Source organism: Sorex fumeus, unplaced genomic scaffold, assembly GCF_029834395.1.
Source record: "Sorex fumeus unplaced genomic scaffold, SorFum_2.1 ptg000063l, whole genome shotgun sequence".
NCBI classification, from domain to species: domain Eukaryota; kingdom Metazoa; phylum Chordata; class Mammalia; order Eulipotyphla; family Soricidae; genus Sorex; species Sorex fumeus.
The window spans coordinates 80,023,638-80,049,106 of NW_026606120.1; the positions used below are offsets into that span (position 1 = coordinate 80,023,638).

At 39.6% G+C, this 25,469-nt stretch overlaps 1 protein-coding gene across 5 annotated transcripts in view; it reads left to right on the top strand.

The window, feature by feature from the left end:
* Positions 1 to 25,469, top strand: part of TANC2 (tetratricopeptide repeat, ankyrin repeat and coiled-coil containing 2) — a 413,565-nt gene that overhangs the window by 51,300 nt on the left and 336,796 nt on the right. For all 5 annotated transcript variants that reach the window (XM_056126689.1, XM_056126692.1, XM_056126693.1 and 2 more), the window contains exon 2: positions 11,672 to 11,765. In XM_056126689.1, coding sequence (XP_055982664.1) covers positions 11,699 to 11,765 — 67 coding nt within the window. In that variant the 5' untranslated portion in view covers positions 11,672 to 11,698. The remainder of the gene's footprint in view (positions 1 to 11,671; positions 11,766 to 25,469) is intronic.

The window sequence follows — 25,469 nt, forward strand, 5'->3', positions numbered from 1 at the left end:
TCTCTTAAACAGAACTTTAAAAGTATTTTAATGGTATAATTTATCTAATAGGCATAGTTCTAATGTCAGTTATACTTGTTTCTAGAAATAGAAAACAAGGAGGAAAATAAAAAAAACCCAATCTGTCATAAAAACAAATATAAGAATTTTTAAAAATCCAGGGCTATAAAAATAATATCAAGGGTTAAAGCATGCTGCTGACTCCCATTCAATAATCAGTTCAAAACCTGGCACCACATATGGTCTCCAAAGCACCACCACTCCTCATCACTGAATACTGCCTTGTATAGTCAACTACTCACCCACCTCACACACACACAAAAAGAATGAAACATAACAAATAACTTAGGATGGAGAAACATATAGAAAAAGAGATTAAAAAATATTGGCTAACAGAGTGAAAATGTTAGTCAAACACTTGTGGAAATGTAACGGACTATTTTAAATTTTTAACCTGAGTAGTGCAAAATTACTAGTGTTATTGCATCCTTAATTTTACTTATATATATGTATTTTAGATGAAATTTATATTGTGTTCATTTTCTTAGAAGGATAAGAAAGGGGCTTCAAATATGCTAGAGAGATGAACATTGTAAATGAAAATGAATGTTTTCTAAGAAAATATAGCAAGAATTTATTGTGATCAGATAGAGTCTTAAAGGGGAAAAAGAGAAAATGCTCAAATAAATTGGATCAGAAATAGAAGGGAGAAATTACAACAGAATTTCTAGAAACCCAAGACATCATGGGAACTTACTGTGAACAGCTGTACTCTGTTACGCTGAAGGACCTAGAGAAATGGACAGATTCCTAGAAATATGGATTCTCGCAAAACTGAATACAGAGAAAGTAGGAAGCCTAAACAGGCCATTCACAACAAGGAAAACAAAATAGTAATTAAGAATCTCCCCAAGAATAAAAGTCCTGGCCCCGATGGGTTTACAGGTGAGTTTTTATCAAATCTTCAGAGAAAACTTACTACTGTTTATCCTTAAACTTTTACAAATTATGAAGGAAACAGTAATCTTTTCTAATACTGTCTATGAAGCAAACATTACACTTATACCCAAAGTTGACAGAGATACTACCCCCCCCAAAAAAAAATTCAGAACAATCTACTTGATGAACATCAATGCAAAAATCCTCAACAAAATCATAGCAAACTAAATCCAACTTCATATAAAAAATAAACCATGATCAAGTAGGGTTCATTCCAGGGATGCAAAGATGGTTCAATATGTTAAAATAATGTAAATAGCCAGTATTGACATCCTGTTACTCATCGATTTGCTCGAGCAGGCGCCAGTAAAGTCTCCATTTGTCCTTGTCGTGTGCTAGTGTAGCCCAGTGGTGTCTCTTCGTTCTGAGAACATTGAAGAGCCTCAAGCCGATTGATTGTTCAGGGTCTTGACAAAGACGTCTGACCATCTCGTAGGTGGGTGGGCCATGCCATCTTTTGATGTCCCATGGAATCCAGTAGGTAACAGCTCTAGTCCAGCGGTCGTCTCCAAATTGCATTACCTGTTCAGCCCATCTGATATTTGATGCCTTGGCAAATGAGACAGCATTCCTGATTCTTGACCATTGATGGAGGTCAGAAGTCCGAATTCTTTCTCTCTTTTGAGTGAAGCGTGATACTCCAAGCATAGCTCTTTTGATTCCTCTTTGGGAGACCCAAATAGCGTTCTCATCCTGTTTTCGTAGGGCCCAGGTCTCTGAGGTGTATGTTAATGCCGAAAGAATAGTGGAATCGAAGATATATGTCCAGAGCCGGAGGTTCTTCATGCTCTTAGCTATTTCTTCGATGCTCTTGAAGGTGTTCCAAGCCACTCTCTTCCTCCTGTGCAACTCAGGTGCCAGGTCATTCGTCATGTTCACTTCTCGACCTAGGTACACATAGCTGTTGCATTCAGAGATGTTTGTTCTATTGAGAGTGAATGGAACGTCAGGAATGAGATCTTTTCATAAACATTGTCTTTGTGAGATTCAGCTGTAGTCTGACCTTTCCACACCCATGGTCGAAGTTGGCCAGCATTTGTGCCGCTTGGCTAATGTTTGGTGTTATTAGAACAATGCCATCAGCAAAGCGGAGGTGGTGTAGTTGCTGACCGTCTATTTTCGCTCCTATTTCTTACCATTCTGGTCATCGCATGACATTTTCGAGGGTGGCAGTGAAGAGTTTCGATGAAATGGCATCACCCTGCCAAACCCCTCTCTTAACATGGATGATCACTTCTTTGTAGAATGGTGAGATTCTGGTAGTGAATCCGTAATTGAAGTCATTGAAGCCCTAGACAAATAGGGCATTCAAACTCAATACATCAGGATCCTCCATTAGCTGTATTACAGATTCACGACCAGGAGAAGAAAGAGATCAGTAGTTTATCTCATTTAAAATAGTGTCCAGGGGCTGGAGTGATAGCACAGTGGGTAAGGCGTTTGCCTTGCATGCAGCTGACCCGGGTTCAATTCCCAGCATCCCATATGATCCCCTGAGCACCGCCAGGAGTAATTCCTGAGTGCAGAGCCAGGAGTAATCCCTGAGCATCGCCAGGTGTGACCCAAAAAGCAAAAATAAATAAATAAAAAATAAAATCAAGCAGTAGAGGGCTGGAGCGATAGCACAGCAGGTAGGGCGTTTGCCTTACAAGTGGCCAACATGGCCGACCCGAGTTCGATTCCTCCGCCCCTCTCGGAGAGCCCGGCAAGCTACCGAGAGTATTCGATATGCCAGACACAGTAACAACAAAGTCTCCAATGGAGACGTTACTGGGCCCGCTCGAGCAAATCGACGATCAACGGGAGGGCCTTTACCTTTACCTTTAGTATTCAAAACATCAAGTACTTAAGAATTAGCAACAGAGATGTGAGACCTTTATCATAAAAATGTCAAAATACTTAAGAAAGATAGTGAGGAAGAACTTAGGAAATGGAAAAACATTCCATGCTTGTGGTTTGGAAGAATCAATATTGTCAAAATGACGACATTACCTAAATTACCATATAGATTCAATGCAATCCATATCCAAATTCAGACAGCATTCTTTAAGGACTTAGAACAGCAATTAACAAAGTTTGTGTGGAATCATAAAACACCCTGGATAGCCAAACCCATACTGAAAAGTAAGAAACTGAGTGACATCTTATTATCTAATTAGAAGGAATACAGTAAAACCAAAGTAATCAAAACAGCATGGTCCTAGAACCAAGACTCTCTGACAATGTGTCAGAATAGAATATCCAAGGATAATCCCTGATACATATGCTCAGCTAAATTTTGACAAAGGAGCTGAGGGCATGACATGGACCAAAGACATCCTCTTCAACAAATGCTTTTGGTAGAATTGGATAGCCACATGCAAGAAATTAAAGTTGTATTCATATCTCCATATCTCATACCTTGACTAAAACCTACTCAAAATGAATCAGGAAGCAGAATCTGCACAGTACATAGAGGAAAAAATAGGCAAAATGCTCTGAGACCTAGACCTGAAAGGAATCTTCAGTGATACAAGGCCAATGGCAAAGGTTACAGGATCAAAACTAAACAAATGGGACTATATCAGACTTAAAAGTTTCTATATGGCAAAAGAAACATGGTTAAAACTAAAAGACAACCGAGTTGGAGAAAATATTTGCATTCAACACATCAGATAAAGGGATAATATCCAGAATCCATGAAGTACTTACAAAGATTCCCCCCCCCCAAAAAAAATATCCAAGGACCCCATCACAGAATGGGGGGAGGAAATAAACACTTCTGAGGAAGATCAGTGGATGGCCAACAGGCTTATGGAACCACGCTCATATCATGTAGTATTAGGGAAACCCAAATCAAGACAACAATGACCCACCAGCTTACACCAGTGAGAATGGCACAATTCAAAAATACTGGGAACAATCTCTCTCAGCGGGGATGTGGTGAAAAAGGAACTTGGAGTCGCTGCTGGTTGGAATGTTTTCCGGTTGAATCCCTGTGGAAAAAAGAATGGAGGGTTCTCAGTAGACCCAGAATTGAGGCTCCCCCCATTAACCCCAGTAATTCCAATTTTGGGTACATTATTTAAAAAAAAATATTCATTGCAGCACTCCGTACAATAGCTAATATTTGGAATCAATCTAGATCTCTAATGACAGATCAGCAGACCAGAAAAATGTGGTATATATACACAAATAGAGCACTACACAGCTGTAAGGAATGATGAAATGATGCAATTCACTGCAACATGGATGGAACTGGAAGACATGTTAAATGAAGTAAACCAGATAAGCACAGGTTATTCTATAAAACACTTATGGTATTTAGAATGATTATATGAAGGAATACAGTGGTTTAAAGATGGGATGCTCAAATCACCCTTTGCCTAGAGTATAGTGGGGAGAAGGAGAGAAGTAAGGGTAGAGTGGAGGGGAAGAAGAGACAGGTGAGAAACAATGGGCGGCAGGTCAGGGAGGTTTAGGTACATTGCTGGTCTTAAGAATGATGGAGCCAGATATCCAAACTACAGAGTCAACAACACTGAAATAATGAGACTCAGACTTTAACAACTGAACTCAAAGCACAGTAACTGTCAAGATGGCAGGCTGGGCCTGAGTGAGGTGCTGGGGTGGAGAGGTAGGAGGGAACCTTGGAACACTGGTGAAGGGAAATTGAAACTGAGGATGGGATCTGTGCTGAAACATTGTATGTCTAAAACGTAACCATGTAAATTGTGATGCTTTTATACAAGTTTTAAAAATAGAGCTATGCAAAATATAAAAACTTTAAAAATAATTTTAAAAGTAAGCTGAAAAAAAAGATACTAAGCCTTTAGTCTTGGTGGATTATTCAGAGAGAATAGTCAGTCTTTTCTCTGGATCATTTTAACTAGATTTCACAAACAAAAAACTAAGGGACTATATAGATAATATAGTGTTTGAATCAGTTGAGTTTAGTAATGATTGGAAATAATAGGAAGACTGATTAATTAGTGCAGGGACTTTAAGCTCCTGCCCTGCAAGCCTCTGGTTATGAGCTCAAATTCCTGTTGTCTCCACTCACCCAGTGTGATTGTGGGAACTCTACTATTTGAGCCTGGCAGTTCTGCTGTCAGTGATTCCTGACTCTGCAGGCAATTTCTAGTTGTACCACAGCCAGGTGTGGGTAAGACGCCACAGAAAGGGTGTAATTCTATAATTCTTCAGCATAATTGAAAAAATGAGTGAACACTACAATCAGGAAGTGCAACCTCTGGTGACTATCGGAATGAGCACCAGAACCTTAACTGTGTACTTCAACTGAGTGTTTGCTGTGTGCAAGCACTGAAACTAAGTGCAAACTTTAGATGAGCACCACAACTTGTGTGTGACTCGCAGAGCATCACACAGATTAAGATAATGTTCATGTGTAAGCTCCATAGCTAGGTATGCATGCATCCCCTGCTAATCTCAATAGCAGCAGCATCAGCAACCACAACAGCAACAAAATGAAGGATAGGAGAAGTAAAGAAAACAGAAAACAAACTAAAATAGAAATAATTGGAGGCCTGTGAATGGCATGTTTATTATTATTCTGCCAGAGATTCACTTGCCCAGAATTTATTTGACTATTTCTGAGAGTTGACATCTTAAAATTCAGATATAACATTTGGAAAAGTAGGATGAAATTTAATCATATACTACTTCTGTGAATTCAATTAGTTCAAACTGCAATTTCCTTTTAACTTCAGTTTGGTGGATTTTTTTGTATTAGTATTTTATTATAATAAATTTTTATGTTAATTTGAATAGGAAAGTCATTTTATTCAAATATAACTATGAAATGGATAATTTGCTTTAAATAAGTATTGCCTGTCTCATTTTTTAAATGTCATTTTCAATAAAATGTTTTAGGACTAGCAAAGAAATAAAAGTATTCTTTGAAACTGATCATAATTATAATATATTTATTCTATCCATCATTCTTTAAATTAACTTAGAATTACCTTTAATTTTAGATATGAGATTTTTATTCTTTTTGACTCCTAGTTTTAGCAAACTTCGGCTGGAGCGATAGCACAGCGGGTAGGGCGTTTGCCTTACAAGCGGCCAACATGGCCGACCCGAGTTCGATTCCTCCGCCCCTCTCGGAGAGCCCGGCAAGCTACCGAGAGTATTCGATATGCCAGACACAGTAACAACAAAGTCTCCAATGGAGACGTTACTGGGCCCGCTCGAGCAAATCGACGATCAACGGGAGGGCCTTTACCTTTACCTTTACCTATAATCTCTTGTACTAATAATTTATGCTTATGAATGTTTTTCTTTTGAGTCTTTGAAGAACTGTACACATATATTAGGAAAGTCTGTGTTACACAAACATTTGAAGTATGACTTCATGTAAAATTTTGAATTTGCCTAAAATTTCTATACTTTTCCCTGACTGTCCCTTGTACATTCACTCTAGGTAGGTGGTTCCTTGTTAGTTAATAACCTGTTCTCTTTTTTTGCAGGTGGGGGGCGGGGCATACCTCCTGGGTCTGTATTCAGGAATCACTCCTGGCTGGCATGGGGGGCACAATATGTGGTGCTAGGGATGAACTGGGATCCACTAGTGGCATGTAAGGCTGTACTATAACTCTGGCCCCATCATAACCTGTTCTTATCTATTAAAATTTATTGTATTGTGTCCCCTTGTACCGTTATCAGATTAATATTGTCATGAGTCAGTTTTTTACTCAGTCTCTTCATTTGCTCACTTCTAGAATTACTGAGGGAGGGAGGGGGAAAGGAGGGGAGAGGGAGAGGAGAGGAGAGAGGGAGAAAAGGAGAAAGGGAAAGGGAAAGAGAGGGATAGGCTTGCCTTGCACTGGATGTACACATGTTGAATCCTGGGTACCCTCTATGGTCCCCAGGGCCATATGGATGATTCTTGAGCACAGCCAGGTGTGGCCCACGAAACATTGATTGAGAGAGGCCAGAGAGATTGTACAGAGGTTAAGATGCTTGTCTTGTATATGGCCAACCCTCATTCAATCTCCAGCACCACTTATAATTCCTCTAACACTGCCAGGAATGACGTGTGCAGAGTCAGAAGTAAGCCCTGAGTGTTGCCAGGTGTGGCCCCAAATTCGCTTTTCAATAAAGAAGTACTATTTACTTTTAAAACACCATAATTTAAAAAGTTATTCCTAATACAGTTGTTTCAGTCATACAGTGTTCCAGTACCAGTCCCACCACCAGTGCCACCTTCCCTTCACCAGTGTTCCTAGTTCTCCTCCTCCCCTCCACATCCTGCCCCTTTAGTAGGTACCAAAAAAACTTACCTCATATTACATGCTCTAAGAAAACAAGAGGAATGACAAATGCAGTTATCAGAAAATAGATCAACAAAAGTTGATTTGTGATGATTATGATTGTTATATAATAACCCATGTAAGTGAAATTAAAATAACTAAATATAATATAATGCCTCTTCTCATTTACAGAAATAAGTTCAACTCTGGTATCTGAAATATATTGTATTTACTTTCATTTTGTTCTTGTGTCTCGTTATGGTCATAATCTTCCTTGTTATTAATAAAACTTAAAAAATTCTTTGCTAATATATTTTAGAGTTTACATGAAATAGGTGAAGCCTAGAACTATAAAATTTAATAAGAGTGAAGAGAATTAAGAAAATTTAGAGGGGAAATCTGAGTAGAAAAACTGAACTTTTATAAAAGTTCAAAGTGTTTTATTATAAGAATGGGAATTTTGAGAAGACAATAGGATATAAAATTCAAGATAAATAAGATGTTAATTCATTATTGAAAATGTATAAAATCTCTTAGCAAGCTAGGTGTAACATACCTTCCTTAATCTAGTAGAGGGCAGCCATGAACTCTGTGAGTGAATGCCACACTCAGTACCACATGCTGAGGTTTGTCCTTCAAAGAAGTTCCTTTCATGCTTTTTGGAAAACTGATTTCAAGACTGTGAATTCCCCTTGCTGTTGTCTGTCCCTGAAGCTGTGTATAGTTCCTTCAAATCTGAATGATTATCTAGCTGGGTAGAGTATTCTTTGTGAGTTTTTTAATTTCCTTGAGTATTTGTACTGTATCTCTCCATTCCTTTCTGGCTCATAGAGTCTGATTTGATAGATCTGCTGTGAATCTTTTGGGATTTCCTTTATATGCAAGTTGCTTTACTGATTTCAGTATTATGGCTCCACTTTTAGAATTTTTCATTTTTGAGTACAATGTAACTTGGAGTTTTTCTGGTTGGCTCTATTTTTGCTGGGACCCTTCAGCGTCTCTTGGATCTTGGTGCCTATAACACTCAAGTTTAGGAAATTCCTGCCTGTGGAACATAATTTCTTTAAATAATTTCTTTAAATACTGTTTCTTTATAAAATTTACTTTCCTGTTCTTCAGTGACTCTGATGATTCTTATAGTGTTCCTTTTGAGCTCATCCTCTAGTTCTTTGGCATCCTATTCATTTCTTTTTAGACTGTTTTTCATCTTTGTTGTTTTCTAGCAGTTTCCTTCATCTCATCTTGGAACTTCTTGATCTTTTGCTCAGCTGCTATTAATCTGTTGTTCAGAGCTTCAGTTGAGGGTTTTTTGTTTTGTTTTGTTTTGTTTTTTTAAATATCTTCTACCATGCTCTTCATTTCTGCTTGTAGTTTCCTCATTACAGCACTCATTTTTTTTTTTCTGCACTGCTGGCTTTGCTACCTGTGCTGTTGTTTCTTTAAATATCTCATTAAATATCCTCATAGTGTTGTCACTGTAGTCTGAGGATTTACTGAGTTGGTTGGTGCTGTTTTAGCCCTCTGTGTTCTTAATTTTGCTCGCTGAGCTCAGTGGGTTTCTACCTATCTTCCTCATCAGGTTTGCTTTTTCCAAGGTCATGCCTTTCAGGAACTGTGGAACTGGGCCTCTTGGTATGGTAAAATTCAGGTGTGGGGGCTGCTGGACCTAGCCAGAGGGAGTGGAATCTACCTGCCTCTGTTTCAAAAAGGCCACAGCTTTGTCAGCCAGGCAGTTGATCTGCCCAGGATGGTGTGGCATCATGCAGAGTTCAGGAGTTGTCGAGCTGGGTCCCTGGCTATGGTAGAATTTGGGTGTGGAGGCTAAAAATTATTATTGTTTTGGGGCCATACCTGGCCGGTGCTCAGGGCTTACCCCTGGGCACTCTGCTTAGGGATCGCTCATGATGGGGCTTGGAGAAAATATGTGGTGCCGGGAAAAAAACCTGGGCTGACAAGTGTGCAAACGAGCAACCTTACCCACTGTATTTCTCTCTGGCGTCTCTCCCAATTAGGAAAGAAAATATTGAGAGCTTATAAGAATAAAAAGAGGAAGAACAGATTTTGCTGAAAAGGGTCTGATGTGGACTGGTTTTTCTATAAGGGATTAAATACAAATAGAAGAAACAGAATTGATTAAGTTCATATTTATTTGGAGTTTATTGCTTTCAGATATTATTCTGAGACTAGTGATAGACTTGCAGTAATGAATAAAACCAGCAACTTCCTTGTGCTTTTAGAGCTGGTTTAGAGGGAAACTGTGCTTGTTTAGAGGGGAACTGGCAATAAACAAATGTTTATCATTTAGAGCAAATGAATAAAAAAAATCGAGCAAAAACCCAATTAATTTAGTAAAGAGATTAGAATTTGAAGAGAAATAAAGTGTAGAAAGAGGACTTTTTAAAAAATTTTTGGGTCACACCTGGCGATGCTCAGGGGTTACTCCTGGCTCTGCACTTGGTAATTACTCCTGGCGGTGCTCAGGGGACCATATGGGATGCTGGGAATCGAACCCAGGTTGGCCGCGTGCAAGGCAAACGCCCAACCCGCTGTGCTATCACTCCATCCTCAAAAGAGGACTTTCGAATATAAAAAATCCACCATGTGATCCCATTTTGGGTCAAGGGAGCTGGTCTTTTGTACTCTTAATCAGCCTGTGGCACTGTTGAGCTAAAAGCAGTTCTTGGAGAATGGAGGAGCAGCTTTGAGCCATTTATAGCTCAGCATGGGTACATGATCCTGTATTGGTGATCTGGGGGGAGGTGTCCACTAGAGCTGGGTGACTCTGATTGTTTCCCCAATGAGTTTTGTTCTGATTTTTCTTGATACATTTTCAAAAACTAACGCCAGTTTGTCATGTACCTTTAAAAAAAAAACTCGCTAGATTACAATAAAATGAGTTAATGTGATATCCCCCCCCCCCCCATACAGAAACACACATTTGTACATTTAAATTTTATTTGGTCTTTTGATTTTGGGACCATCTGGCAGTTTGGGGAAACATGCAGTGCTTGGAATCAAACTTGGGTCTCCAGCATGCAAAGCATGCACTCACATTATATATAGTAACTTTTCTTAACTCTTTTGAGCTGTTTCCCTGACCCAGTATTATATATATTTTATTAAAAGAGCCAAATGGAATACTTCTTCTGCAACTTTTAAATTGAATAATCAAATTAAATAGCACAATGTGTAGGGTGTTTGCCTAGTACGCGGCCGACCCCGTCAACCCAGGTTCCATTCCTCTGTCCCTCTCAGCCCGGCAAGCTACCGAGAGTATCTCACCTGCACAGCAAAGCCTGTCACGCTACACGTGACGTATTCGATATGCCAAACACAGTAACAACAAGTCTCACAATGGAGACGTTACTGGGCTAGCTTGAGCAAATCGATTAACAACGGGAGGACAGTGACAGTGACAGTGATTAAATATTTCTTAATACTAGGCACCAATGAGTGCCGCAGAGTTAGTACAGGGGTTAAGGCTCTTGCCTTGCTTGTGGCCAACTGTACCTGGTCCGTGTGCTACTTACTTAGTTTAGATTCTCTTCTTTAAAAATAATGCCCGCCCATTTTAAGGGGGCTCTTTACTAAATGTATGTAGAGTATTTTACGTATATATTTTTCGCTTATGTACACTCAGAATATGATATATAAGAAATTTAATCATTTTCTTCTAAGAAAATACATAAAGAGTTAAAACATGAAGTATATTTTTTGGTCTTTCTTACATATGGCTTTCTCAAGTCTTTTTAATAAGTGAACTACCTATTAAATTTAGAATTTCTACTTCTCAGACTTTTTTTGTTTTGTTTTGGAGCCATACCAGGCCATGCTCAGGGCTGAGTCCTTTCAACCCAGGGATCACTCCTGGTAGGGCTCAGGGACCATATGGGGTACTGGGGATTGAACCCAGGTTGACTGCATGCAAAGCAAATGCACTATCCACTGTTCTATCTCTCCTGCCCCAGCTTCTCAGACTCTTAAAGTAAGATTGGGGGTGGAGGGGAGAAAGCCAGTTCTCATTATAAATGTATAAAAGTAATTATAAATGCTTGAAAAAAATTTTTTAAAGGTTTGTCACCATCTTTACCTAATCTGATAAGGATGGGGTGGGAGGGGGTGAGAGAGAGATTTGACCAGTGAAAATATGTGAAAAAATGAGAAGTGAAAGGAAGGAATATATTTATAACTACTTAATTCTTTTTTTTCTATTTTGTGTACCCTCATTGGTACTTTTAGGGTACTCAAAGTAGAGTAAATTTTGAATGGAACATTTAGTGGTTGAATTAAATAAAATTTTTTTGTTATTCCATATCTTTAAACATAGTTAATTCTTCACAGTCATTTTTTAATTCTTAATAGTATATTGGATTAAAAGTTCAAGTATTCTAAATACTTTCCCATATTTTCTTCTACAGTTTTGTTAGTACGAAAATAGAACAACCATGTTTCGGAATAGTCTCAAGATGCTTCTTACTGGAGGGAAGTCAAGTCGTAAAAACAGATCAAGTGGTAAGTGTCTGTGCTACTTTCATTCTCTGATAAGTCATTTTATTTTTTATCTTCATTTCAATTGATATGTTGGGATTTAAAATGCTGTAAATTTTATTTTTCATGTATGCATCATTTCAACTATCATTCCATACCCCATTCTGATACTTTAGATACAGTGGTTATGGAAAATTACATGTGTGTTTATTAAGTAGTATATTTAATTTAGAATAAAGAAATTCTCTAGGCTTTCATACTTAAGAAGTAGGACTACTTGAACAAAAGTCAGGTAAACAAAAACTTTGTGAAGTAAAAGTATTTGTAATACATGTGAGAATACTAGTTCTCTGATTGAAAACCTTTTAGGTGTAAATTTATTTATTTTTATTTTTCCTTTCTTTATTTTTTGGGCCACACATGGCTACTCCTAGGTCTGTGCTCAGGATTTGCATCCTGATGGTGTCTTGGGGACCATATAGTGCTGGGGATTGAGCCTGACTTCTTACATGCAAAGCATGTGCTCAGCCATTTGAGCTGTCTCTCTGGCTGCAAGTTTACATTTGAAATTATTTTATCCTAGGTACTTATTGGAATATGAGTTGAAAAATAGAAATTGTCTTCAAAAATTTATACAATTGAAATAACAAATAAGTTGGTTATTTTTAGTCATTTTGCACAGAGTTTTATTTTGGCTTCCTAGGTGGTGTTCAGAGACTTAGGGACCAGTGAGTGATTCCCAGCCTAACTGGGCCAGCATTTCAATGTGAGGCATCGAGGGTGGAGTGTTTTGCGAGTCCTTTAGTGCTAGGAATTTCCCAAGTCACCCCCGTCAGCAGTGCCTGGGAACTCCAAAGCCACATCTGGTGGTACTTGGAGACCTTTAGGACAACAAACTGCAATGCATGGGAGGTTATGTGGTGCTGTGGTTTGCGCTCGGCTGTTGTAATATCCCCTGGCTCCTGTAATGATTTAATGATTTTTTAAGAACAAGGGAATAATTCTTATGTTTTAAAGGTAAAAATAATCTAGAATTGCTTTTTAGGAGCAATACTGAAATATACTGATTTTTTTTTCTTTTTTGAGTCACACCTGGCAATGCACAGGGGTTACTCCTAGTTCTGCCCTCAGGAATTACTCCTGATGGTGCTCAGGGGACAATAGGGGATACTGGGAATCGAAACGGGGTCAGCTGCATGCAAGGCAAATACTCTACCCGCTGTGCTATCGCTCCAGCCCCAGAAATATACTGAACATTTACTTTTCATTAATGGGTTGTGTATATTTTTTGAGTTTTTTCTAATTAGCACTTTACAACTTTATGTTGAAAAATTATTATTTTTCACTTCAAACTTTCAAACTTTTTTAACTCCCATTATAATTTTTTTTTTTGCTCCCCATGGTAAAGTATACTTACCACTATCAAAGCAATTAATGATTTCATGGTTATCTTATTAGTTTAGTTAATGATATTAAATTATTATCTTCTGTTATTAAAGACATTATCTTGTACAATTTTATTCTTTTGATATTTTCTGAGAATTGCCATAGAAAGGAGTCAGCATATGATCAATTTTGATGAGTGTACTACATGTACCTGAAAAGTAATGTGGATTCTGCAGTTATTTGGTACAGTTATTTGGGTCAGTTTTGTTAATGGTGTCCCTCAAATATTTTATATCCTTATTTTTAAATTATTTACTGAAAAAGATGTGATTAAAACTTACACTGATTGTAAAATGATTTCTTCTTTACGAAGTTTTTTCTATACATTCTTATGTATGCCCTGATATTTTGTAGACTTCTTAATTCTACTGAATCCACTGAATGATAATCCCAGTTACGTCTTTTTCCTATCTCCTTAGAGTATGGCAACTCCTAATAATCATTACTAATAATGATATAACAAGAAAGGCTGAAGATATAGCTTAACAACAAAGTGCACAGTGCATGCCTTGCATGCATGAGGTCTGGATTTGATCTCTGATGCTACCTCCCCTGCTCCCACGGCCCCCCAAAAGAAGACCCTTTATAATTATTTACAAGGCATCATTCACTTACTTGTTTTTTAGTGGGTTTGAGTCATCCATTGGTTGTTGGTGTTTTCTATTAGAACTTCATGATTTTAGGAGAGAAAATTCAGCAAGTGTCTATAAGAAAACAGAAACTTCTTATTGATACTTTTGTAAGTAACAATAGATGTCTATAATCCACCAAAGAAGTAATATGTGAATGATATATTTTTAATTGCTTCTCATAAATGAAAGAAGCACTTTCCTTTCCGTGTTTCACCCTTTATTTAAGGTAGTCTATAACTTTCTACTCTGCTAAATGATTTAAGTATAGAGAGGAATGAAAGGAGTATATGAAAGAAATCAACTCTAGAGCTGTAACATGTACTGCTTTAGTAGGGATCATATTATGAAATCCATTCATGTCAAGGTTCTACTAAAGTATTAAAGCAATACCTTTGGTTTTCTAATATTTAATTATTTCAGCAATAATTTTGGGGTCTCTTATTCATAATTTAAGCTTCAGTGATTTTTCACATAAAATATTTATAATTCAGAGTTGTAGACATCAGCATAGGTACATAAACTAGTTATTTGCATTCGGAATGGAAAAAAACTTAAGAATCCTATTTAGAGAGAATTGTATTTTTCTAAATGTTTTACAGGACTAGGGATGTAATTTAGTGATAAATTACATATTTTGCATGCATAAGACTTAGGTTCGATCTACAGCAGCACCAAAAAATTTAATAAATAAAAATATTTCAAGTATTTTCCATACCTAGAATAAACTTTAAGATATTTTGTGGAATTATTTCATTAGTGCTTTTATCATTGCTGATTTTTCTTTAATGATTAATGAGCAGTTAGGTGGTTACCTCAGTCTGTTATTTGTTTCGGAGCTTATTAATAACGTAATTTTTCTCATAGGCATAATCATTTGTTTTTGTTTTAGTAAATCAACTTAGTATTTCATCTGAAGCACTTGTAATAAAGGAAAATTGCCTGTTTTAATTTGTCTCTTAAATAGTTTATCTAAAATTCTTGTGTTGGACACTAGATATTATTTCATAAAAATTGATTTTATAAGATGTATTCTCAAATGAAATTTTTTCAGGCAAAGTTTTTCCCCTAAGGATATGTTAAAATCAGTTTTGAATTTTATAACTTGATTCATATTTATGATATAAAAGCTGCTTCTGGTACATGCTGGACTAGGTACCCCTGAATTTTGTGAAGAGACAACTTTGTGGCTCTTAAATTGTGAGTTAAAAGAGTATATGTGTGTTTCTGTGCTTTCTAAAATTTAAATGTATTTTTCTTAATATTTATCTTAAAATTCTAATGGAGAACATGAGAACTGGTCTTCAGAAGGAATTTTGCTTCTGGAGTGTGTCGGGTGGTGGCGGCAAAGTGCAATAAGTCTATGACAGTGGTGGAGGAAATTGGTCACTTGAGAAAAAGACAAGGCTTTGAAAGGTGGTTGGTTAAGTGTTACGCATGAAACCATGAAACCCCATCAGTAGCAGTACTGTAAACCACAGTGCCTAAAATTTAAAAAAAAAAGAAGAGTGCCTGTCATGGAGCCAACTGGTGGGTGGGAGGGAAACTGGAGACTTCAGTGGAGGGAAGTGAACTAGTGAAAGGATTAGTATGGAAACGTTGAATGACTGATAACCAGTCATGAATACTCTGTAATTCATGGTGGCAAAATTTAAAAAAAAAACAAAACACCAAAATCATTCTAGTAACTAGCAAAAATTTCAACCATACTCTTTCATGAAAGTAATGTCAGTATTTGCTAAGTCACTAAGTGCCATTGTTTATGGGGACCAGAGTAATAGTATAGCAAGTAAGACAATTGTCTTGAACCTAGCTGTCCCAGGTTTGATTCTCAGAGTCCCATATAATTCTTCTAGCCCATAGGAGTGATCCCTGAGTTCAGAGCCCTGAGTACCTTTGTATGTTGCTAAACAACAACAACAACAACAACAACAACAACAACACACACACACACACACACACACACACACACACAAGCTCCTCCACCCCCAAAGGTGAATGTTTTGTTAAGGGATCAGTCAAATATGAGGGTAAAAAATACTGTCAATACAAGAACTGAGAAAGTATAATACCCTAAATTTAAAACAGTCTTTGGGAGAATAAAACATTACTCAAGTCTGTGTCCCAGCAAAATAAAAATGAGAGGAAGACAAAATATGCAGAAAAAATGTTAAAGTAACTAAAACTTAATTAATATAAATAATTACTGATAATACTTCAACAAATAGAATTTGTTTTAAGAGCACAAAGATGATTCTAAATTAGAAAAATGACACATACTTCAATTCGAAAATAATTTTAAACCATCATCACATTATATAATAGTCATCACATTTATTGAATAGATAAATCAATTAATATTGATTTATAAATATTCAATGTTCAATATTCAATAAATCTAACAGCTAAACATGATACTAAACAAAGAACTATAGCAGTTATTTTCATTAAGACTGATAGAGATTTCTTCTGTTACGCTTTTTCAAATTTGAAATATGATGGTCATTATTAGGGTCAAATCTTGGATATGATGTAGAAAGTGTTGAAGATATAAGAGGTAGATTGAAGTTTAACTTGTTTGACTTACATGTAGTTCAGATGTTCATGGTGAGTTCTGTTTTGTGTTTTATTCTGTGTGAGTCATTGTACCTACCATTTGATTATAGAGACCTTATTCAACTTTATCCTCAAACTTTTGTATCCTAGATTGTTGCCACTGTGAACTTTGTCCAAGTCCTATGTGGAGAATCAGTGGGCATCAACACCTAGAATTTAGAATTTCCCCATCTTTTATAGCAGGATTTTACAAACTATGTCCTGTAGGTCTGACCTATCGCTGTTTTTGTAATAAAAATTCAATCAGGCTGGAGCGATAGCACAGCGGGTAGGGTGTTCGCCTTGCACGCGCCCAACATGGCCGACCCGAGTTCGATTCCTCCGCCCCCCTCGGAGAGCCCGGCAAGCTACCGAGAGAGTATTCGATATGCCAGACACAGTAACAACAAAGTCTCCAATGGAGACGTTACTGGGCCCGCTCGAGCGGCAAATCCATGTTTTCCATAGTTGGGACAGAAAGTAAAATATGTACTACTATGTACTATCCAGTCCGTTACAAAATAAGTTGCAGACCCCTATTCTATATTGGCAAGATAGTTTCACAGCTGTTAAAATGTTTTGCTGAGGGACTGGAGCAATAGGATAGCAGGGAAGTTATTTGCCTTGCACATGACTGACCCAGATTTGATCCCCAGCATCCTATATGGTTCCCTAAGCACCACCAGGAGTGATTCCTGAGTGCAGAGCCAGGAGTAACTCCTAAGCATTGCTGGGCATCGCCCCCAAAACAATAAGTTAATTAATAAATATAAAAAAAAGTTTCTTTGATTGGGAAAAAAAGATAGTACAGCAGGTAATGAGTGCGCTTACAATGAAGGCTAAGGGTTCAACTCTTGGCCTTTCTTCTTGATCTCCTTACTGTTCATCTTTTCACCCTCCACCATACTTAAACTGTATCCAATTATTCTTTTTACTCTTAGACTACATTTTGCTCTTTGAGGTATTTTATTTTACCTTGTTTCGATAATTGTTTATCTTGCCGATCAATGTAAATCCTGTGAGTTCATTGATTGACTTCTTCCCAACCTCTGGAGTTGTATTTGAAAATTAGTAGTTCAGTAAATATTTGTTGAGTGAATAAATACTTATTTTCTCTGACTTAGGGCTGGAGCAATAGCACAGCGGGTAGGGTGTTTGCCTTGCAAATGGTTGACATGGCCGACCCAGGTTCGATTTCTCTGCCCCTCTCGGAGAGCCTGGCAAGCTACCAAGAATATCTTGCCCACATGGTAAAGCCTGGCAAGCTCCCCGTGATGTATTCAATATGCCACACAGAGTAATAACAAGTCTCACAATTTGTTGTGAGACATTACTGGTGCCCACTCAGCAAATCAATAAACAATGGGAGGACAGTGCTACAGTGCTTCTCTGGCTTATTTTACCCTGCTGTCATTCTAATTTTTCTGCCCTGTTAATTTTATGAGGTACTAAAGGAATTTAAAAAGTTTTAACATCATCTGGCCACACCTAATTTTACTAGTTTTATTCTCAGTGCTGCTTATTCAGAAACTTCCTGCTTAATCCTAAGTCTTTCTAATACTTTTTTTCCCCCTGTACCTTTTGGTCTGGAATAAACTTGCTACTAAAAATCCAATAAATATGCCTTGTATAATCATATTCTTATAAATAGATTAGCTTTTTCTAGAGTCAGTAAGTTCTGACACGAATTCATGATTTTTCATCTACGACTAAGTATCTTGCATTCTTTTTTTTATGTCAAAAATATTTTTTCTAATTTATTTTTTAAAAATTTTTCTTCTTATACTTATTTATTGGATCACTGTGGGAAAAGTTACAAAGTTTTCAGGTTTAAGTCTAGTCATATAATGATCAAACACCTTTCCCTTCACCAGTACTCATTTTGCACCACCAAGAACCCCAATATAACCCCCTCCCACCCCTCCCAATGCCTGTGAGGCAGATGATTTCCACTTAACTCTTCTCTACATTGATTACATTCATTATTTGCCAAAAGATGCACCATTGTTGTTTAGAATTCCCCCCACCCCCAACAATCAGAATTGCTGAAAAGGCATTGTGAAATACTTTGTTTTCTATAGCTGGTTATGAGAATCATATAATGTCATTATATAAATCATATGATGATTTTGGATTTCTGCAAAGAGCCAGATAATTATGAGATTGATTTCTGTGCATCTGGTGTTAATGGCAGTGCCGGAAAGCCACTCGTGGGGGCGAACTCGTGACCTCGGTAGGGAATGAAGGAGGAGCCGGTATCGCCCCTCTTCCCATGAGACTGCCGTTGCCCCGTCAATGCCGGCTCATACCTGGCTTTCCAATAAGCTCTGAGATGGCAGCCACCTTGCTGCTGGGGGGGTGGGGAAGGTGGAAGGGAGCAACACCCTTTCCCTCCCAGGGAGGCATGGTGCTGTAGTTTAAGCATGGTCCATTCAACATTTCTGCTGCAAGATGCCGGGCTCTGAATTAAGTCCTTTTGCCTCTGGAGCCATGGCCATGCTGGAGGGCCACTTGTGAGGGGCAACTCGTGACCTCAGTAGGGCGTGAAGGACGAGCCGGTGCTGTCCCCCTTCCCATGAGACTGCAGTTGCCCTGTCACCTCCGGCTCATACTTGGCTTTCTAGTAAGCTCTGAGATAGAGCCACCTTGCTGCCGGGGGTGGGGGGGGGTGGGAGTGGAAGGGAGCAACACCCTTTCCCTCCCGGGGAGGCATGGCACCGTAGTTTAACGCATGTACCATTCACTTTTCTGCTGCAAGCTGCCGGGCTCTGGACTAAGTCCTTTTGGCTCTGGAGCCATAGCCATGCCGGAGAGCCGCTCGTGTGGGGCAATCGTGACTTTGGTAGGGCATGAAGGATGAGCCAGTACCATCCTCCTTCCCATGAGACTGCAGTTGCCCTGTCACCGCCGGCTCATACCTGGCTTTTCAATAAACTCTGAGGCAGTGACCGTCTTGTATGCAGTCCAGATGCATTTCTGCCAAAAGCCGCTGGGTTTCTAGATTTGTCTCTGAGTCTCTGGGATCATGGCCATTAATCAGCTTGATCAGGAGCCAGAGAGGCCATTTGTAGGCGGTGACTCGGGGTCTTGTTGGGATGGGGAGGAAAGGGCTGGTTCCACCCCCATCTGGTGAGGCCCAATGTGTTTCATCACTGCAGGCCCAAACCTGACTGTCCAATGGCCTCTGGAGGATGGCGGTCACTGGGCCACCAGGGGGAACAGACCAAGACACGAAACCTATTCCCACCTGGAGTGGACCAGCGCCAGTAACCTACTGCAGGAACAGGACACATTTCTGCCAAAAGCCTTTGGGTTCCAAGATTTGTTTCTGAGTCTCTGGGATCATGGCTGTTAAGCAGTTCCATTAGGAACCAGAAAGGCCATGCCTCCAATTATATAGCTGAGCCAGAGGTGGTTTGTGGGTGTGTTTCCCACATACCTAACTTTTGGCCGTTTACTTTCTTGGTAAACTTTGCCCCAAGTTTTTGGGGTCTGGCCAAAGGCACAGCAGCAATTTTGGGGTATCTGGAAGTCTGACGGCGCCATCAGGCTGCTGATGCACTCGCCTCACAGGCACAGATTGACCTGCTGGCGGCACCATACCCCCTGTATCTTGCCATTCTTGCCATACAAAAATCTTGGTTCTTTAGAGTCTTTAAAGGAATCTTTCATGTCTTACTTAGATGAAAAATGATCATGTTCTTAAACCACATATAGCCAAACTTGCTTTTTCTGGTTTGTTTTGTTTTTTTGAACCACAGTTGGTGATATTCAGGGCTTACTCCTGATTTTGTGCTCAGGGATCATTTCTCAAAGGGCTCAGGGAGCAATATGGAGTTTGGGGATCAAACCTGGGTCAGTTGCATGCAAGGCAAGTGCCAACATGCTCCGCCCCAAAAATGATTTATTTGTTCTTTTTCCAAATTACTATAAATCTTTATATAATTGAAGGCATAAGTATCATTGAAAACATCTTTGGGGCTAATACAGTAAGTAAAACGTTTGCCTTGCTCATGCCAGACCATTGGTTCAGTCCTCAGTATGGTCCCCTGAGCACCACTAGGAGTAATTCCTGAGTGTAGAGCCAGGAGTAACCCCTGCGTGTTGCAGGGCATGACCCCAAAAACCTTAAAGGAAAGATCTTTGCTGTTAGAATAAGTATGAGAGCTAACTGGTTATGGTTAACAAATGGAATGTATTGTATAATTATTTCCTATAATCAATAGGATATATATCAAGGAAGTAATATTTATATTACATGATATGAAAGATGGGCTGGAGCGATAGCACAGCAGGTAGGGCATTTGCCTTGTATGCGGCCAACATGGCCGACCCAAGTTCAATTCCTCCGCCCCTCTCAGAGAACCCGGCAAGCTACTGAGAATGTCTTGCCCATATGGCAAAGCCTGGCAAGCTACCCGTGATGTATTCGATATGCCAAACACAGTAACAAGTTTCACAATGTTACTGGGCCCACTTCAGCAAATCGATGAGCAATGGGAGGACAGTGACAGTGACAGATATGAAAGATATAATTATGGTACAAATCTATAATAAAACATGTTAACTTAGATAAGTATTTTATTGAAATATTCTCAGAGTATATTGAGAATAAAACTCGGTAAAGATAATTTGGTAAAATTATCTTGGTAAGATAATTTGGTAAGATAAAACTTGATAAGATGATTTGTTCATCTCTGTAGATGTTTGATTGAAATTTATCATATATTTAGTTACTGGGTCTGCTCGAGCAAATCGAACAACAGGAGGACAGTGACAGATATGACAGATTTAATGAATCATTTTGTATATTGTACTATATTAAATATCCAAATTATTTGAATGTTAGTTAGTATACACTTATATATTACTCAGTATACCTAACTTGAAATATACAAAATTAAAAAATTATGGAATTTTTTACTTTGCATCCACTAATATTTTATTTAAGGGAGACTATAGTTTTCATTAGAAAAAACTTGGTGAGTACATGTGCGTGCGTGCGTGTGTGCGTGCGTGTGTGTGTGTGTGTGTGTGTGTGTTGGTTTCTTTGCCATAGCTGGTTCTGTGAACAGGGATCATTCCTGGTGGGGCTTAGAGCACCATATGTGGTCCTTGTATTGAACCTGCATTGGCTGCTCTGAACTCTCTCTCCTTCCCTATTATATAAAGCTATATCATTCAGTATTTTAATGGAAAGCACTTATTATTACCCACAAATGTGGTTCATTAAATCACTTACAGATTTTTTTTAGTATTCACTATGATTCAAACATTATGATACATGCTGGTATAAAAGGAGCTCAAGGTCTAAGAGAGGAGAAATTCTTAGACCAACAGTGGCAATGCAGTTGGAGGACACACAGGGAGGAGAGGAATATGCAAGCTGAGTTCTGAAGAATAAGGAGGCATCAGATTTCATACAGAAAAAAAGCTGTATTTGTCAGTAGATAAACAGTAGACTATCTGGTTCATTCTAGTAACTACAAAATTCTCTGTTCTTTGAACCTAGGGAGAATTAGAAAGTTTCTAAAAAGAATGTAAGTTGATTTCATGAGTTAATAAAGTGGTTTTTTGTTTTCCTAACTAAAAATTCTAGATCCTTAAAGCTGTAAGGCATAGATCCTTAAGGATATAAGAGAACCATAGCAGGGTTTTTTTTTTTCTTTAAATAATGTAGGAGTGCTATTTGTTCAGCCATTGATTAAGCTAATTGAATTGGGCATGAACTCCACATTACTGTTTTATTTTATTGTATCACTGTGAGACAGAGTTATGAAGCTTTCATGTTTGAGATTCAGCCATACAATGATGGAACACCCATCCCTCCACCAGTGCACATTTTTTACCACCACCAATGTCCCAAGTACTCCCCCTCCCCCCCCCACACACATACACATCGCAGTCCTTACTCTGGCTCTATGGTAGACAATTTCTCCAGTACTCTCTCTCTAATATTGATCTGGAGCGATAGCACAGCAGGTAGGGTGTTTGCCTTGCACACAGCTGACATGGCTGACCCGAGTTCGATTCCTCTGCCCCTCTCAGAGATCCCGGCAAGCTACCGAGAGTATCTCACCCGCACGGCAAAGCCTGGCAAACTACCCGTGACATATTCGATATGCCAAAAGCAGTAAGAAAAAGTCTCACAATGGAGATGTTACCTGGCCCACTCAAGGAAATCGATGAACAATGGGAGGACAGTGCAGTGCAATTTTGGGCATTAATTTTGCTTGAATTTTCCCACCACCATTCAAGCCTATATATTTTCCGTAGCTCATTTAGAATATCATGAGAGCTCTTGTGGCCATGATTATAAATGTAAATTTCTAGATTGTAAATGGTTGGGTTCCAGAGACATCTCTATTGGCACTAATCCATTTTGGGATTCAATTGGGAATCTCTGGGCCAGGGCTGTTGGTATGCTAAGATGGTGTTCGGAGGCAAATTATGGGTGTGACGGCTAGTCTTCTGGGCGGGCGGGGAGCGGGAAAGGGACATCCTGGGACCTCTGCTGCCATGCGGCCCAGAGATTTAGTTGTGAACCCGCATACCTAGGCCTTGCTTGGGGAAGCTCTTGGTCACTAGGATTCCATCTGGAGTAGGTGGGGAGACTGCACCTGCTCCATCTGGGGTGCCCCAGTGATACTGGCTCAGTATCGGGCCTGGAAGGATCTCTGGCCTGTCGTGTCATCCGGGACTTGCTGCTGTGTCTCTGAACCAGGGCTGTTGGTGTGCTAAGATGGTGCCCAGAGGCTAGTTTTGGGCATGACAGCCAGTCTTCTGGGCAGGCAGGGCCCAGGGAGGGATAGTCTAGGTCCTCTGCCACTATGCAGCCTGGATATTTAGTCCTGGTACTCGCATACTTGGGCCTTGCTTGTGGAAGCTCTTGGTTACTGGGATTCCATCTGGAGTAGGTGGGGAGACTGCACCTGCTCCATCTGGAATGGCCCGGTGATATTGGCTCGGTATGGAGCCTGTATAGATTTCTGGTGCTGTGGTGTCTTCCGTGACTTGCTTCTTTGTCTCTGGACCAGGGCTGTTGGTGTGCTACGATGGTGCCCAGAGGCTAATAGTGGGCATAACATCCCGTCTTCTGGGCAGTTAGTGACCTGGGGAGGGACAGCCCAGGTCCTCTGCCGCCATGTGGCCTGGAGATTTAGTCCTGGAACCTGCATACCTGGGCCTTGCTTGTGGAAGCTCTCGGTCACTGGGATTCCATCTGGTTAGTAGGTGGGGAGACTGCACCTGCTCCATCTTGGGTGGCCTGGTGATATTGGCTTGGTATGGGGCTCAAAGATCTCTGGTGCTGTGGTATCTTCTGGGACTTTCTATCTCTGGGCCAGGGCTGTTAGTGTGCTAAGGTTCACATTACAAAATTTACAGCAAATTATATTTTGGTGAGGTCCATCCTGAGACGGTGGAGTCAGGCTTGGGGTATGGCAGCAATTTTGGATGGTGGAAGCAAGTGGCTGCTGGGGACTCTGCTTGGGCAGGCATAGACCAACCTGCCCCCTCCATTTTACTCTGTTCTGTTCAGCCATGTATGGGCCTGAGCTTTACTGCAGCTTTTGATCTCTTTTGAGATTTATTTAGGGGTCTTTGAGGCAAGGCCAATAGTAGAGCTTACAGGGTGTCGCTGGAGTTGATTTGTGGGAGTGATTGCCAGTGCTTCCATGTGTATTGGAAAGTGGGAGAGGTAGCCCATTCCAACTCTGAGTGAGCTTATGTAGCTGAGCCAGAGGTGGTTTGTGGATGTGACTCCCATATACCTAACTTTTGGCCGTTTAATTTTTTGGTAAACTTGTTCCCAAGTTGTTGCGTTCTGGCCAAAGGCACAGCCGCAATTTGGGGGTATCAGGAAGCCTGAAGGCAACATCAGGCTGCTGATGCACTCGCCCCACAGGGACAGGTTGACCTGTTGGTGGCACCATAGCCCCGCCATTGCAGGGTTTTAAACTAGAGAGTAAAGTAGTTTCTTGTTTTGTTTTTGGGCCACACCTGGCAATGCTCAGGGCTTACTCCTAGCAGTCTTGGCTGACCATGTGGGATACAGAAAATCAAACTCAGGTTTTCCATATGCAAGGCAAGGTCCCTACCCACTGTATTGTTTCTCCAGCCCCTCACCTATAGTCAGCTTCTTTGCAGTCAAATTTATTTAAATTGAAAAGTTGAGGGCTGGAGAGATAGCATGGAAATTAAGGTGCATGCATGTATATCTTATATGCAATTGTCTTGCCCTAGATTTTTATCCCCAGCATCGCATGTTCCCCATGAGCATAGCCAGGGTGCAACTCCAATAATCTCCACCTTGAACTCCTCATCTTCAGGGCTGCTGGATGGGAGGAAGGGCCTCCGGTGCCTCCTGAATCCTGCTTGGAGGCCCACCAAAAATGACATGAATTTCTAGAGGAAATAAATTTTTTAAAAAAATTTTCTTAAAGCACTGTGATTTACAAAGTTACTTTTAGTTGAGATTTAGACATAAAAACATTGTAGTACCAATCCTACTACCAGCATGAACTTCACTCCACCAGTGTTCCCAGATTCCCTCCCATTTCATCTCTGTTTCCCCCCTCCAGCCTGCTCGCTCGCGCTCTCTCTCTCTCTCTCTCTCTCTCTCTCTCTCTCTCTCTCTCTCTCTCTAAGTTCTGTTGTTAAAGTTTGTGTCGCTTGATTTCAGTGTTGATAACTCTGGGGTTTGAATATTTGCCTCAGTCAGCCCCTCACCACCTTTGCACCTGAATCCCCTGACCCGGCCCTGTTGCTTCTCATCTGTCTCCTCTTCTCCCTATACTCTGGGGCCGAAGTTGATTTGGGCATTTCTTCTTTAAAACATTGCATTCCCTTGTCCAATTTTTCTAAATACCACATATAAATGTTGTCATTCTGTGTTTGTCCTTCTGGCTTACTTTATTTAACATGATGTATTCCAGTCTATTCATGTTGCCAAAAATTGCATGTTTCCTTACAGCTGTGTCGTATTCTACTGTGTATATAACCACATCTTCTCAATCCACTGATCTGTCACTAGACATCTATCTAGGTTGGTTCCAAA